This window comes from Mastomys coucha, unplaced genomic scaffold (genome assembly GCF_008632895.1).
Source record: "Mastomys coucha isolate ucsf_1 unplaced genomic scaffold, UCSF_Mcou_1 pScaffold7, whole genome shotgun sequence".
In the NCBI taxonomy this organism is placed as follows: domain Eukaryota; kingdom Metazoa; phylum Chordata; class Mammalia; order Rodentia; family Muridae; genus Mastomys; species Mastomys coucha.
In genome coordinates this window covers 2,165,762-2,183,278 of record NW_022196913.1, presented here as the reverse complement: position 1 = coordinate 2,183,278, position 17,517 = coordinate 2,165,762, and the positions used below count along the sequence as shown (strand labels likewise).

Genomic DNA, 17,517 nt, shown 5'->3' with positions numbered 1-17,517 from the left:
TTCCTCTTTAAGAGCTTCTAGCTCTTTACCTGTATTCTCCTGTATTTCTTTGAGGGTGCTATTTATGTATTTCTTAAAGTCCTGTATCATCATCACGTTAAGTGATTTTAGATCTGAATCTTGCGTTTCCGGTGTGATGGTGTGTCCAGGAGTTGCTATGGTGGGAGAATTGGGTTCTGATGACGCCAAGTGACCTTGGTTTGTGTTGCTTATTTTCTTACGCTTGCTCCCCAACACCCGCCATCTGGTGCTACCTGCCCTTGCTAAATCTGACTGGAGCCTGTCCTTCCTGTGATTCTGGTTGTATCAGAACTCCTCAGAGTCAGGCAGTCTCTGTGACCCTGTGATTCTGGGATCCTGTGACCCCGGGCTTGTCAGAGCACCTGGGAGTGGGGCTTCCTCTGGGTGTTGTGGGGCTGGCTGAGGAGCTTGAGCCCAAGGTCTCCTCAGGACACCAGCCCAGAGAGACTGGAAGGAACCCTAGCCACTCTGCTGGCGAAGTTCCTATGTGCCTGGTCCCGCAGGTCCCAGTTACTCCTGGTGTTGGGACAGATGTTGGGTCCTCCTCACCACTGATCCTGAGAATATCAGAGCGCCTGGGAGTGGAGCTTCCTCTGGGTGTTGTGAGACTGGCTGCAGAGCTTGTGCCCAAGGTCCGCTCAGGACACCAGCCCAGAGAGACCCGAAGGAACCCGAGCCACTCTGCTGACCGCTGCTTAATTTCTTAAGTTGGAATGATTATTTCCATTTAACATTAGGCAATAATCTTTTCATTATATTTTGATCCATATGGTCTTTGATTATGTCTGTCGTTAGTTAGGATTATAAGACTATATAACACCAGGGCCTTTGGATTTTGCTAAACATTGAAATTGTAGCATCTCACACAGTAGCTGCATCATGGGAGGTACCCAAATATTTGCTAAGGAGTAGACGCAGTAATGAGTCCTACAAATTAGTTAAATATAATGATGTCAGCACTATTTGTAATGATGTTGTATTAGAAGTGACTCAAAAACCCAACAGCAGGAGGCTCCATGAAATATGACATATCATGTTACATCCATACAGTGGAATACTGTGCCATTTAAGATGTTCAGATTCCAGAAAGAGCCTTAAAATCTATATGTGAATAAAGCAATGCACAGGTAAGTGTACTCAGTGCTCCAGCAGCCTATCAAAGACAACAGTAAATAAGACGTGTTGAACTGTGTTTGCGACATCAAAACACAGATTGAATATTTGCACAAGAAAGTAAGAACCACAGTTGTTTGTCTGTGGGGTAGGTGAGAACCAGGGAGCAAATGTCAGAGAGGGAGATCTTCTGCTGATAGCACATGAATATATTATCTCTTTACAATTCGATTGGCATACTTTTTCAAAGTGCTCCTGCCTGGAAGTTATTAAATGCTGCTGCATGGAAGAAAATGTGGACAGTTACTTACTCACTCCCACCCCTCTGTGGTAGTTTGTATATGCTTGGCCCGGGGAGTGGCACTATTAGGAGGTGTGGCCTTGTTGGAATGGGTGTGGCCTTGTTGGAACAGGTGTGTCACTAAGGGTGTAGCCTTTAAGACCCACATCCCAGCTGCCTGGAAGCCAGTCTTCTCCTAGCATCCTTCATATAAAGATGTAGAACTCTCAGCTCTGCCTGCACCATACCTGCCTGGATGCTGCCATGCTTCCTGTCATAATGATAATGGTCTGAACCTCTGAACCTGTAAGCCAGCCTCAATTAAATGATGTCTTATAAGAGTTGCCTTGGTCATGGTGTCTGTTCACAACAGTGAAAGCCTGACTAATACATATTCTCATCAATCTAGGGAGCTGGGTTGGGATTAGCAGTCACTAGTACCAGCAGGTCTTAGGAGTTACCTGGTGGATGGAGGTGGGGTAATAGGAAGCTTTTTTTTTTTGAGTTGTGTGTGTTTGTGTGTGTGTGTGTGTGTGTGTGTGTGTGTTTGAATATGAATATGAAGGCACTCAGTTCCCTGGAATTTGGGTTACAGGTACCTTTCAAGTCACCTGAGATGGATGCTAGATGCTGGGAATTCTGCAAGAGGAGTATGTGCTCTTAACCACTCAGCCATCTCTTCAGCCCTGAAGAGTTTTTTTTTTTTTTAATTTGTAAAAATGTAATGTTGAAAGACTTCAAAATGACTACAGTCATGATGAACCTGGAACTGCTTTTCCTCATTTACAAAGTACATTGGATACATACTCCAGTGCAGCCATCTTTGTTTCTGTAGGTCTCATTTTCTAGATGAGCAAACCTCAGCTACAAGAAGTGGAAGGGCCTGCCCAAGGTCATTGCTCCTGACACAGAGCCACCTGGATCCGATGAAGAGTTTACATTCCTTCTGAAGCAGCCTAGGGTAAGGCAGCTCCTTCCCCACTCCAAACAAGGAAAGGAGAATGTGAGGGCAGCCTGATCTTTACAGGTTTTATTTTAAACACATGACATTTTATGACAGACTAATGTAAGTCAGGTCAGGCTAGGTCTTGGTCCTAGGGGATAGTACTGGCAGAAAAGGGAAAATATCCAACTTCTGTTTTGGCTGTTACACTGGCCCAAGCAGGGGGAAAACAGAAAAGAAAAACGTTCTTGGCTGGAATGCTGAGAATCCTGCCAGGAAAGACTGATTACCAAAGACATCCCCTCAAGATTCATCAACACCATGACACCAGTGGAGATTACCAAAGACATCCCCTCAAGCTTCATCAACACCATGACACCAGTGGAGATTACCAAAGACATCCCCTCAAACTTCATTAACACCATGACACCAGTGGAGATTACCAAAGACATCCCCTCAAGCTTCATTAACACCATGATACCAGTGGAGATTACCAAAGACATCCCCTCAAGCTTCATCAACACCATGACACCAGTGGAGATTACCAAAGACATCCCCTCAAGGTTCATTAACACCATGACACCAGTGGAGAGGAAGTGAACACTTAGTGACACTGCAGACTTGACTGGATGCCATCAAGTGACGGACATCTAACATTTGATCATATGGTGCCACACCAACCTATGACCTGATAACCAGTATGTACATGGAGGACCAGCAAGCAGAGAACTTCCCCACCTTCCTGGAGCGCCAGCTCCACTGGGGACCCCTCTGTTAACTCAGCCAATGCACGCTCCTGCCTGTCCACCGTTCGCCCAAGTGAACCTGGACCTGAAGCAGCCCGAGCTGGGTTTTATCACCTTCTACAAACCAGAGTCATTTAGGTAGAAGGAATCTTTGTTGAAAAGATGCCACCAACAGACAAGTCTGTGGGGTATTCCCTTGATTAGTGATTGATGAAAGAGGGCCAGTTCACTGTTGGGGGATGCCATCCCTGGCTGGGCCGGTGGTTGTGAGTGGTAAAAGAAATGAGACTGAGTTAGACATGGGACATTCAGCCATAAGCACTGTCCCACCACTGTGGCCTCTGCTGCAGCTCCTGCCCCCGGGGTTCCTACCCTGACTTCTCTTCATGATGACCTGTAAGCTATAAGATGAAATAAACACTCTCCTCTCCAGGTTGCTTTGGGTCATGGCCTTTCCCAAAGCAATGGGAACTAAATTAGGATACTGCAGTTTCCTACACTCAGACTCAGACTTATATACCAATAGCTGAGCTTTATAGTCTTGCTCTCACATCCTGACCTCAACTGCCTCTCAGCACTGGTGTGGCTTGTAGCTTTATCAGCATATACTCTCACAGCCTGCTTCTGAAACCTCTCCTGTTCTGCTACAGTCACTTCAACTTGTATTCCTCCTGTAAAGTACATATATATATATATATATATATATATATATATATATGTATATATATATGTGCGTATGTATACATACACATATGTACATATATATGTGTATATGTATACACATACATACCATGTGTAATGTTTATTACTTGTTTATCTGTCAAGTTGCTATCATTGAACCCTCTGACCTTGAGAATTTGTTGCTATTCAATAACCTGTGATGTTGGAGAAAGAGCAAACATGTTCCTCTACGCCTCTGGCTAGCATGTTCACAATATACACCAAATGCTTTATCCCACTCAGCCAGCTCACCATCCCTTAGGTTAAAGGTTAAAAGAATTAGCTGCTAGCAATCATGGCACATGCCTTCAACTCCAACAATTAGGATGCTGACCTAGGAGGATTGAGAATTTGAGACTAGCTTGGCCTAGTTTAAGACCAACCTGGGAATCTACATAATGAGACCCTGGTGTTCACACACACACATATATGTGCACAGACACACTGGATGGATGAATGAATGGATGGATGGATAGACAGACAGACAGACAGATAGCTAGATGGAAGGAAGATAGACAGAACAATAGACAGACAGACAGACACTTTTATTGTGCTCTGATGTGGTCCTTTTCAAAGAGGGCGGGGAGTAATAATGGAATGAAGAAATGGTCTGGGGGATTGAGAGTGCTCTAAATCAAACCTTTAAATTTACTATACATCAGGGAGCATTCTGGAATGATTATCACTCCCCAGCACACACACACACACACACACACTTACTTCAGATTTACTCTTCCTCCGTATCTCCAGCACCCCGACACTCCATCATCTATAAGGCCAGGGTCATTAACTGGGAAAAACACTCCCTAAGATCTGACCAACTGAAGCTATCCTCTGGGGTCTCTGGTTCTATGCTCTCCCATCTTTAATGCTGGAAAATCTAATTCCAAACAAATGTTAATAGCTTCATTATGTGAGCAAAGGGCTATTAAGTTATGCAGCTGAAGAGTTTTCAGCTGAGCCCCCTAAGCTTTTTGTGGAGTAATATTTGATCTGTTGACACAAATCTTTGTGCTATTGTGGGTCACATACATATGCAAAGCTCCCACAAAGTAAACCAAAACTAAACTGATTACATTCCCAATATGTGATGTGACAGGAGTTTGGAATTCTGAGGCTTTAGTGCATCTTATGTAATGAGAAGTAGCAAACAATAAAAATACAAAGGGAGAATCAGGGACTGGGAGATGGCTCCATAGATAAAAGAGCTCTCCACATAAGCATGAGGACCTGAGTTCAAATCTCCAATACCTATGTGAGGCATGTAAGAAGCTAAGCATAGTCATGCAGACTCATAACCCCCAGTGTTGGGGGCATGAGGGTAGACATAAGAACATATCTCAGGCTTAATGATTGTCAGTCTAGTTCCAGGTTCAGTAAAAGATACTGCCTGAAATGATTAATGCAGAGGACAAAGCAAGATGTCCAAGAGTATACGCGCGCACATACACACACATACACACACACACTCATACACATGCACACACGCACACATGCATACACACACGCAGGAAACCAGGACTAGAGAAAGCTCAGTTGGTAAAGGGTTTATGAATGCATAAAGACCTGAATTTATCCCCCAGAACTCACATAAAAAAGCAAGGCGTTATAATACACCCCTCTAACTCCAGCACAGCAGAGACAGACATGGCAGGGACACCTGAGCCTTGATGGCCAGCCAGCCTGGTGTGCTAGGGGAGTTCCACATCAATAAAAGACCCTTGTCTCAAAATACAAAAGGGCAGAGTGGGTGGCTTCAAATGAGCATTCTCCCCTACCCACCCCCCAGGCTCATGGTTTCGAATACTTGGTTCCCAGCTGGTGGAACTGTTTAAGAAGGAAGAGGTGTGGCTTTGTTGGGGAAAAAGTGTATCAGTAGGGGTGGGCTTTGAGGTTTCAAAAGGCTAGCACCACTTTCAGTTCTCTCAGCCTCCTGCTTTGGAATCAAGATGCTTCTCAGCTCTTCCTACCCCCATACCTTCGCCTTGCCCATTAGGAACTCTAACCCTCTGGAACCATAAGCTTAATTAAAAGCTGTCTTTTATAAGTTGCTCCAGTCACAGTGTTTTAGCACAGCAACAGGAAAGTAACTAATATTGGGCCTGAAGACCAAAACCAGAAGTCTTCTAGCCTCCATGTATTTCCATCCACATAGGCAAGTGCACCAGCACACAGCTATGTCTGTTCACACAGAGAGGAGGGGGAGAGGAGGGAACAAAGCAGGTCTCAGAACCATGCTGCAACAAAACATGGGTTGGCAAACCCAGGGAGACTCTCGGAAAGCATGGAAGGAAGGCAAGGAAACCCTAGACTGTGAGAGCATGGAAGGAAGGCGAGGAGACCCTAGACTCTGAAAGCATGGAAGGAAGGCGAGGAGACCCTAGACTGTGAGAGTGTGGAAGGAAGGCAAGGAGACCCTAGACTGTGAAAGCATGGAAGGAAGGCGAGGAGACCCTAGACTGTGAAAGCATGGAAGGCGAGGAGACCCTAGACTGTGAGAGCGTGGAAGGAAGGCGAGGAGACCCTAGACTGTGAAAGCATGGAAGGCGAGGAGACCCTAGACTGTGAAAGCATGGAAGGAAGGCGAGGAGTCCCTAGACTGTGAGAGTGTGGAAGGAAGGTGAGGAGACCCTAGACTGTGAGAGTGTGGAAGGAAGGCGAGGAGACCCTAGACTGTGAGAGCGTGGAAGGAAGGCGAGGAGACCCTAGACTGTGAAAGCATGGAAGGAAGGCAAGGAGTCCCTAGACTGTGAAAGCATGGAAGGAAGGCAAGGAGACCCTAGACTGTGAGAGCGTGGAAGGAAGGCGAGGAGTCCCTAGACTGTGAAAGCATGGAAGGCGAGGAGACCCTAGACTGTGAAAGCATGGAAGGAAGGCGAGGAGACCCTAGACTGTGAGAGCATGGAAGGCGAGGAGACCCTAGACTGTGAGAGCGTGGAAGGAAGCCAAGGAGACCCTAGACTGTGAAAGCATGGAAGGCGAGGAGACCCTAGACTGTGAGAGCATGGAAGGAAGGCGAGGAGATCCTAGACTGTGAAAGCATGGAAGGAAGGCAAGGAGTCCCTAGACTGTGGTTAATAGGTTGAATCTCTGGCAGGAACCTAGCAGTGTGAAAAGGCAAATGAGTGACATCTTTTGTCTGGATAGCCTTGCCCATCCCGGCACAGCTTCTCTGTGAGAGTGAGAGAATGGTTCTGGGGCCAGGGATCCCTGAGCTAAAGAGAATGAAGCTTACAAGAACAAGGCTAGACCACCAGACAGGACGGCATGCCTCTCAACCCGTCCACACACGGATAGAAATAATGGAGCCACCAGATACATTCAAGGTGATTCTTTATACCATAAACTAAAGCCACTATTTAATTTGATAGCCACATCATACCTGTCTTCACATATCTGTTATTAACTTCAATTCTACTTTGCACAGAGGACAGGGAGTGATGGTCCAGCAGCCCACAGGCCTGTTTTGACTGTATCTCATCGGGACCATTGTGGCACTGCCATCATTTGGGAAAAGTGACAATCCCTAAAAGGTCCCCTTCACTGGCATTTGGCTCAGATTGGGAGATCCCTTCACGTTTCCATACTCAAGTAATCTTAGCCCTTACTACAGCTGCTTGGGCTACCCTGTGAGCCTTAAAGGGAGCATCACTTTAAAAGTCATGGAACAGGGAATAGGGGGCTCAGCAGCTAAGAGCACTTTCTGCTCTTCCAGAGGACCTGGGTTTGATTTCCAGGATCTACATCGTGGTTCACAGCCATCCAAAAGCTCCAGTTCCAGGGTATCAAACAACCTCCCCAGGCACTGGGCACACATATGGTACACTTACATACATCCAGGCAAAATACCCACACACACAAAACAAATCTAAAAAAAAAAAAAAGTTTTTTAAAGCATGGAATATTAGCTCTGAGAGCTCTTTTATTTCATTTCCTTTTCTTCCAAGAAAATTCCTTAAATGAGTGATTCTCAAGGTTCCTAATGCTGTAACCCTTTAATACAGTTCCTCCCATTGGGGTAACCCCAACTATAAAATTATTTTATTGCTACTTCATTACTGTAGTTTTACTACTGTTATGAATCAAAATGTAAATATCTGATAAACAACCCCTGTGAAAGGGTCATTAGACACACCCCCCCAAAGGTTTCTAAACCCATACATTGAGAACCACTGCCTTAGTGCCTTAGCCTATCAGTCACAAGAATAGTCATAATGGCTTACAGACATTGAACACTCAAGCACTATGCCAAGAGATTTACATATTTAAATCAAATGAGTGCAGCATGACTTTGACTTTTGACTTCCCATGTGCTGCCTTCCCATCTCATTCCTACTTTGTGAAGAACTCCTTATCAAGCACTACCCCCGGCCATTCAAAGCCTATGAGCAGCATTGGCTCATGGCAAACAGGAAGCAAAACTGGAATACAGGAACAAGCCACGGCAGGATAGAGCCCCAAAGGCATACCCCAAGTGGTTTATTTGCTCCAGGTAGATGCTTCTTCTGAAACCTCCACAGCCCCCCTCCCTAGTGGGGTACCAAGGTTGAAACAGAGAGGAGGGGGGCCTCTCAAATTCAAACTGAAACACTTAAGTTATAACTCTTGCCCTTTTTTCTGACTTCTTTTTCTAACAAGCACTTTACCCTTGAACATGTAATAACACCCACTAATATTCGCACTGCATTTGCTCTGTGCCGAGTTGGGAGAGAGACAGGTGGATACATAATTTAGAAGATGCCTTCGATCATGATGTGATATCTTCATAGACAGTATGGCTACACTATTGTTTTGCCAGTCAGTGCTTACCCTGTTGTCCTCCTGGATCTCCCAGTCACTCGAGAAAGCTGTCAGCTGCTGCCCTTGGGAACAGTTAGCAAACTGGAAAAGGCTGGAAAACACCCTCCTGTTCTCCTGCGTGTCTGGAAAGATGGCATCTTGGAAATTGACTCCGTGTGGCAAGAGATTGTAATTTTCATCCATCCTGAGGGGGAAGGGTCAAAGCAGAGATGTAGGTGAGGCTATTGAAGATTGGTCCCGCTTCAGTGTGGTTTACAAAGGGCAGAGATGGTCTTGCTAATGTCACCATGAAGTCTGGCATGGTTCTCAGGAAGGGACCTCTACCGTTAACACTTCTCATTGCTTTCCACTTTACAATGCTTGAGTCTAGCTTAAGGTTTTCTAAAGAATGGAGTCTAGGCAAGAGGGAAGGGAGATGTGTCCATTCCTGCCTGTCTACTTCCCATGTCTCCTAGTGTCCCTTGCTTCCTGGTGAGCAGGCAGCAGTTGTTAATGTGACCTGGATTCAAGTCTCACTGCTACATTGGGCTCATGACATGAAGCCAGTTTCTCCATACTCCAGTGCATGCACCACATACACACATAGCACACACATCCAACACACACAAGGGTAATGAAGAACTCGGCACAGAGCTAATACAGTACAAATATCAGTGAATGTTTTTTCACATGCTCAAGTGTGAAGTGCTTATTAGAAATAGAAAGAAAAAAAGAGGTGAGAATTAACCTAAGGGTTCCAGTTTGGATTTGAGATGTTCCCCCTTCCTGTCTGTTTCAACCTTGGTACCCAACTAGGATGGGAAGTTTCTGGAGGATGGATCTACCTGGAGGAAATATATCACTGAGGGGTGGGGAGGTGCCTTTGAGGCTCCTCCTGCTGGGGACTCTTCCTGTATTCCTGCCAGCGCCAACTTAATCATCTGCCCAGGGCCACACTGCCGTGAAAAAGCCAAAATAACCATCTCTCCTTTCCATTTATCAATCACAGTGAGTGAACAAGAGGCAGAGGAAGACCAGAGCAGAGGAGGGATGCCTTGTGTGCAGTTAGCCTACTTCAAGGCAAGACAGCCCATGAAAAGACAGTCTGTCACAGCATTGTGTGACTTTCTGCCAACATATCATCACAAAAGATGGAAACAGTGGCTGACCACCACACACTCACTGGCCCATGTCGTGACTTAAGAATACCTATAAGAATAAGCAAAAATCCAATACTGCATGCACTTTTCTTAAGCTTTCATCCAATGGAAAATAAAGCCACGTCGAGTTGTTTTATAGCTGGGCTTTCAGTGTTTTTCCTAAATAAAAACATGAAAAGGCCGACTCAGATTTCTTGGTATTAAGAAAAGGCACAGTCACAGCCCTGGGTGATTTTATTTAGAAACTATACTTCCCAGACAATTACAAAAAAAAAAATTTTTTTTTAAATCAACCTAATCTGGCTAAGCAGCTCAAGCCAACACGAAGCAGAACACGCATTCTAAACTTAGCCTGCCTCCAATATGGAAAGCACATGTGGCCTTGAGCTACGGATTCCCTTCTGTGGAGCTTACCGTGCTCTTTCTCAGAAACTTCAAAACTGAACCTGCAGCCGGTGGTCAGAATCATTCCCAAGAACCTTGGTGCTGTTTTACAATTGGTGAGACCGAGACTATACCTATGATAAACCTTTGGATTGAATCACTGACTGTCTTAAAACCTGGCTAAAATCCTATGCCCTGCCCCTCTCTCTCCTGCTCTAGATGCATCTTAATTGAATTAGAAGTAACCCTCAAGCTTGTTTTCTACCTGTGATTTAGGTTGAATTCAGTAGTCGATAAAAATGAACTGAATTTGGGGGGAATTTGCTGTTGATCATAGGCCAACCTCAGTGGAATTTCACAAGATTGGTAGTGTCCACATAGGACCACTTACCTGCCTGATGCCCCTCTGCACTCTTCAAGGCATTGTGACCCAAGATCTTTACCTTTCCCACTAGCCGGCTCCCAGTAAAGTTCTGCTAATTTGAATTACAAGGCAGCTGGTATAAGAGAGGGAGACAAGACAGCAGGGGAGAAGGGAGGAGCCGCGGGGGCCGGGGCTGCTTCCTGGCATCGAGGTGGGTAGGAAAGGAGAGCGTGATTGTACGTTAAACTCACCCAGGTGCTTCGCGAGCTTCAATCACTATTTGCTTCTTACTTTTATCCAGAGGGGAATTGGTAGAGAAGAGGAGCGTGAGAGTGGACTCAGAGAACTGGCTCGAAACTTATACTCCAGAAGTTCAAAGCCAGAAAGAACCCAACAGCTGATGGCAAAGGTCATCTTTCTCAAACCGTCAAATGGGTAGAAAGCACTTTGATAGCTGCTTGTGGTAGCATGAGCGTGTAATGCCCCCATTCAGGGGCTGAGGGCAGGAAGATGACCCGGGGAAAACAGAAAAATCCAGTCTCATAAACAGAAGCACTTTAACCTTTTTGCCTTTAACCCCCGTCTGTGCTTATAACTGCAAAAGCATCACTGCATCTTAAATATCTTTAGCCAAGGGTGGTCAGGATCTTCGTAGAGGACAGAGCAAGGAGAGAATGAAAAGAGCCTGGGGCGTGTTTTAATTTTTCTCTTTTTTTGGGGAGGGGGGGCGGGCCCCCAGGGGCGCTCGTGATCGACTGCAGGTAGCCCACAGAGTGGGGCAGGCTCACCTTACAAAGAAGAAATAGGAGTAGTCCTGGACCACCGTGTGGGAGTGGCAGGAGAAGTAGCCCAGACCCGTAAGGTTGAGCCGGGAGCCGGCAGGCACCTCCAGCATACTGCCCCACGCCTGGTCACACAGCATCTCCACCTCGGCGGAGTAGAAGAGCCCTCCCTCTCCAGCTTGGTACTGCCACGGCAGGTAGTTGTAGAGACCGGGCACCTCAGGGTGCAGCGCCAGCACCTTGGCGTACACGATGGTCTCGGCCAGCTCGGCGCGGCAGCCTTCGCTCAGGGGTCTCCACTCCGACGGCAGCTGGCAGGCGCGCGCGGGCGCCGGGGAGGCGGCGAGGCAGAGCGCGGCGAGCAGCAGCGGGAGAGGCATGCCGGCGGCTACGCTCTAGCCCGGGCGCATGGCCCGCCCGGGTGCCGAGGACGGCGGGGAGCCGGGGAGCCCGCAGCGCCTACCCGGGAACCGCGACCGGGGCGCTCGGCTGCACGCGCTCCGGAGAGCTGGGTACGCAGCTAGCTCTACGGCCCGGATCACCGTGACCCGGCCTTCGCCCCGCCACGCTTAAATAGGGTCCAGAGGACGCGACGGGACGGGCGGGGACTGGGGCGTGGACTGCGGCAGGGGCGGGGAGTCCGCCAGCCCACGAGCCCTGGTACTCCAGGGTGACCACGAGACGCGCGTACCAAGTATTGACCATCAGACCCAATTGGTTTGTAGCATCCAGCTATGGGCTAGATCAGAACTTGACAGAAGTAAAGAGTTGTTTCCCACTCAGGTGTGCCCCAACTATTGCTCTCAACTTGCACGGTGGGGCACTCTGCACACATCTTTAAGTTTTCTGTGCAAGTGATTTAGAATCAAAGCACATAGAAATCAAATCTGATTTTATCTTCCCAGAACTTCGTGTAGAATATTTCCCTCTTCTCCTCTCTTTCTCCCTTTCTCCTCTTTCTCTGCCCTTCCCTTCCTCTACTCTTTACCCCATTGTCTCCTCATCTCCTCCTCCTCTCTTCCCCCACTCCCTCTCCCCTTTCCTCTTCTCCCCTCTTCTCTTCATCTTCCTCTCCTCCCCTCCTCACCCTCCCTCTCATCTCTCTTTATCATGTACACACACACACACACACACACACACACACATTGAGTTTTCTGTAACAATGATATTAAGAGTCCCCATAAAGATTTGAAAAGCCACTGGTTACAGATTTATTTATTTATTTAAGGTTAACTGCTTATACAGCCCCATATTTGGAAAGTCCCATGCCTGGAAAGCAAATTCATCTGTATGTCCAAAAAAGCGTTTCACTAGTTAGTGGGTGAGACGGAGAAAACTAAGACCCTCAGAAGCTGCCAGGCTATTTTCTGTTCTTGGTGTAATGAGGATAAATCACAAGAGGCCTGAGGGTGTAGCTCTGTTACCAGTGTGCTTGCTGGGCTAGCATCAAGCCCAGAGATTGAGCCCCAGCACCTCATCTAATCGGCACAGTGGCAAACATACAGTACTTGGGAGATGGAGGCAGGAGGATCAAAATTCAGGGCTGCTCTCATCTACGTAGGGAGGCTTCATAGGGGATTTGAGTCCAGCATGGGCAAAAAGAAAAGAAAGAAAAGAAAAGAAAGAAGAAAGGAAGGAAGAAAAAGAAAGAAAAGAAGGAAGGAAGAAAAAAGAAAAGAAAAATACCCATTTGTAAATGTATTAATCATATATTTATGTTATGGGTGTTATCCATATATCATTATCATAATATTAAATACACCCTGTATTTAATGCATTTTTACAATAGATTTTTAAGCAAAATTGCCCTTAGAGTGGAAGACTGTTTGGAGCTTCTCATTGGGGTTTGCAGGTTTGGAATCAGGAGTTGTTCAAGGACCTGGAAAGAAGAGCAGTCCTAGGACAATGTGAAGAGACTATGTAGATGTGGGAAGGAAGTGTGAAGGCTGGCTTTACCTCACAGGCCCCCAGGTCTTCCAGGGTATCCTGAAACTATGATTGGATGGTTCCTTTTGTGACCACTTGGGATGGCTGTAGGTGTTGACAGGCAGCTCTACAAACCCCAAACTACACAGAAGGGGCTTAGAAGGAAGATGGGGTGGAAGAAACCCGAAGGAGGGCATAGGGCATTTTAGACAATGAAAGAGATTTCAGGCAGAATTATGCAGTTGTTAGATTGGAGAGCTTCGGATGTCATGAAGGTCACATGAGCTTAGACTGTTGTCACTGATCCAATCAGGGTTCATTTTCACAAACCTCATGGAAGCCCCAAAGTAGAAGCAAGTGTAAGAACGAGGCTCTTCATAGGCCATGGATTCCCATGTGTCAAGTATTCTGCCTGCAACCTCGACCAATTTTCCTCCTCTCTGTCTCTGTCTCTCTCTGTCTCTGTCTCTCTGTCTCTGTCTCTCTGTCTGTCTCTGTCTGTCTCTGTCTCTGTCTGTCTCTGTCTCTCTGTCTGTCTCTCTGTCTCTGCCTCTCTCTCTCTCTCTCTCTCTCTCTCTCTCTCTCTCTCTCTCTCTTTCTCTCTCTCTCTCTCTCTCCCCAGAAGTGGGAGGCAGGCAGGGGTTCAGTCTTGCTATGTGGCCCTCTAATGTTTTTGGGCAAGAATTTCAAGTGTGCACAACTATGTTCAGTGAGGCCTAAATTATGTAGGAAAATCTTAGTTTTAGGCAAAATAAATCCAGGGGCATCAGTGCCAAGAATACAGATGACAAATGGCTCTCTACAGTTACCTGCCATGGGAAATACCAGACTTTCACACAATGAGTAGTGATGCTTGGGCCAAACATCAGAGGCCACTTATCAGCGGCACAGCCTCATTGTCTCTCACTGGACATGTAAGCTATGAACTTTCACAGGGTTACTGTATGAACCTGCTCCAACTGTCATAATGAAATACTACAGGCTGGAGGCTTACAGGCCGGAGATTTATTTCTCCCAAGTCTAGGGACTAAAAGTTCAGTATCCAGATGCCAAGACTGGTGTCTCCAAAGACCTTTGTCCCTGAAGTGTGTATAAATAGCCATTCTGTCTCTTTGGAGCTCTTTACTCTTTTGTCTTTCTCTTACCAGTCCAGTGGATTAGAGCTCCATCTCTATCAACTAGTCTAGCCTTAGCTACCCCCATAAAGGCCTTATTTCCAAATACAGTTGCACAGAAGGCCAGGAGAGAGCTTTGATCTATGAGTAAGGAGTGGGGAGGAGAAGACAGTGTAGAAACAACAGTTGTTCAGGGGTGTTCTGTAGGTTTGCTTGAGAAAGACAGGGAGCGTGACATCATTTGTATTCCTGGCAAACAGACTCAGAGAAAGCATTGTCACGTTGCAGTATTAACAGCCGCTAAGTATGAGCCAAGTACTGTTGTATGGCTGTGCATATTTTATCTTAACTCGATTGCCAAACAACATTCCAGAATGGATACTGCTATTGTTGTCCTCATTTTTAAAAATCTCTTGTGTGTATATGATTTTATGTGTAGTGTGTGTGTGTGTGTGTGCGTGCACGTGCGAGCATACACATTCTCCTGCACATTTGAGTGTGTGATTGTGGGCACACAAGTGCCATGATGCACATGTGGAGGTCAGAGGACAGCTTCAGATGTCAGTCTTCTAGATGTTGCTCCTCTGCCATCAGTCTTCCAGAGGTTGGTCCTCTGCTCCCACCTCTTTGCTATTTGCCACTGTGTTTACCAGGCTAGCTGGCCCATGGGTGCTCGGGGATTCTCCTGTCTCCACACCCCATTTCACCATTGGATCATTGGGATTCCAGGATTTATGTGGGTTCCAATCTTAGGTCCACATTTTTGCACAGCAAGTACTTCACTCGAGCTGTCTCCCTAGACCTGATGTCACTAACTTTATAGATAAGAACATTTAGGCACATGGAAGTTAAATGACTTAGCAAATACACGAATGCTAAAAACCGACTAGGCCAGGAGTCAAACCATGCGAGTAAAGTCTCCTGAGGCACACTCACTTAAAGACAAAAACGGAAGGTGATTTAAAGGCACAGGGTGGCCTTTCCTTGGCATCTATGTCAAGTATATGGTTACTGTTCTGGTTTGGCTAAGAAACGTCCCCACAGGCTCACTGTTGACCACTTGGTCCCCAGCTAGCAGTGCCATTTGGAAGGGGGGGTTATAGAAGCTTAGGAGGTAGGACATCATTGCAGAGAGCAGGATCCTGGGGCACATTCCTTGGGGATGCACTTCATCATAGGCCCATTCCTGTATCCCTGTCTCTGTTTCCTGTCCACCATGAGGTAAAGTCTTCCTTCCAACATATCCTCTACCACCATGATGGTCTGCCTCACCACAGGCTCAGAATCGACAACACCATGGATTGTGGATTGCAATCTCTAAAACCCTGAGCCAAGACAAGTGAGTCTGCCTGTAAGCCATGTTTTCGTGTGTTTTGGACACAGCTACTCAGAAGTACTAGTAGAGTTAGTTAGAACTTAGCACCAACTCCAGTGTCTTAGTTTGGGTTTTATTGCTTTGAAGAGACACCATGACCATGGCAACTCTTCATAGAAAGGAAAATATTTAATTGGTGCTGGCTTTAGTTTCAGAGGTTTAGCCCATTATCATCATGGAAGGAAGCATGGCAGCATGCAAGCAGACATGGCACTGGAGAAGGAGCTAAGAGTTCTACATCTTGATCAGAAGGCAGCAGAAGGAGACTGTGTGCCATACTGGGCATGGCTTGAGCATAGGAGACCTCAAAGCCTACTCCACAGTAACATACTTCCTCCAACAAGGCCACACCTACTGCAATAAGGCCACATCTCCCTATGGGCCAAGTATTCAGACATGAGTCTATGTAGGCCATGCCTACTCAAACAAGCTCACCCAGGAAGGATTTAGTGACTGTGAACTGGTGTTAATGCTGTTCAGTCCTGAAGCTCCTTCTATTTCAGTCATATGTTATAACTTATGCAGACAAGATAATTTAAAGGTTGTTCTTTTAAATCTCATCTTCAAGCGCCTCAGGGTCTGGCTGGATGAGCTTTGTCTGCCTCCACTACCTTTAAAGCCCTGGCTTTTCCTTCTGTTTAGACAAGTCAATAAATAAGCAGCTATGGGTTTGGCTATTTTCTCCCATTTCCTAGAAAGTTGACCAAATCAAAGCCCTTCCAATATTACCCAAAACATCTTTTCCTGAAGCCCAGCCCAGAGATTGTCCTCATGGATTCTCCGGCAGATCAGTTAAGGTTTTCTTCTCTTAGGATCTGGCAGAGAGCCGTCTTCATTTGATTTCTCTTCCTGGTGGGGCTGCTGGTGTGTTCCCTGCTGATCTACTGATCTTTGGAGAATAAGATCCTCAAAATAAGCAGAGCTCAAGGTAGTTAGAAAGAAATGAAAATTCCACATAATTCCATATAATAACAATTCCACATAATATTATTGGGTTTTATAGTGAAGCAAGCCATTTCTACCCATTGATTCCAAGACCCATCACTTCAGGTGTGAGGCAGAGATGACACCCCAGTACTTTGGGGCCTTGACTGTCAACTAACCCTATAACTGAGTCTTCCTTAGTCCCTCACTCCTTTCAGGGTGTGTCTGGGTGTTTCCAGGTGATGGCACACATGCTAAGACTAGTTGATTTTGTGGCATGAGCCCATTGCTGTGAAGGGAACAATGGGGCCCACTGATCAGAACTGGTGTTCTGGGAAATGTCATGATGACAGACAGGGTGCTTTGGGAGGCCATTTGAAGTGGAAACTTCAGGGATCTTTGGGGAGTCCTTTGTGTTGGATGGCGTTTTGCTGGGGCAAGCACGTGAAGCAGACAGAGGTGAAAGGATGTTCTGCTGAATGAAAGCACACCTGATGAAAGATTCTTTGCTAATGACATGCATGTATTGGTCTGCCTTACATTGCTTAGTTAAGCTCCATTTGTCAGGACTCCGTAGAGAGAAACACACCAAAAAACTTCTGGTGGTGTGCTGCAGTTTCTTGCCACTTCAGAGGACTCAGGCTGATTGGCAGAGTGAAGTCAGCTGAGACAGATGCACATGGAGTTTTGCTAAGACAGACTCACGTGCTGAGGCAAGACTCTCGGAGGATGCACGATGTTTGGAAGAAGCTTAATTAGGACTCAACACACTGTGAGAGGGGCTTGCTTGTAAAGCTAGCTGTGCAATGCTTCTTGCTGGCTTTCCTCAGAGAGGCACAGCTAAGAACGTCTCCTGGTGTCCCCATTGGTCTGAATCCCTCCTGC

General features: G+C 46.4%; 1 protein-coding gene across 2 annotated transcripts in view; it reads right to left on the bottom strand.

Moving 5' to 3' along the window:
* The window catches only part of Ccdc3 (coiled-coil domain containing 3), a 117,670-nt gene extending 105,766 nt beyond the window's left edge, over positions 1–11,904 (bottom strand). The window contains exons 1-2 of one of the 2 annotated variants that reach the window (XM_031359053.1): positions 11,299–11,904; positions 8,633–8,807 (exon numbers count right to left, since the gene is read on the bottom strand). In XM_031359053.1, coding sequence (XP_031214913.1) covers positions 8,633–8,807; positions 11,299–11,672 — 549 coding nt within the window. In that variant the 5' untranslated portion in view covers positions 11,673–11,904. Of the gene's footprint in view, positions 1–8,632; positions 8,808–10,761; positions 10,790–11,298 lie in introns of those variants that run through there. The other variant, XM_031359054.1, reaches the window with a different exon arrangement.
* Between the last annotated feature and the right edge of the window lie 5,613 nt (positions 11,905–17,517).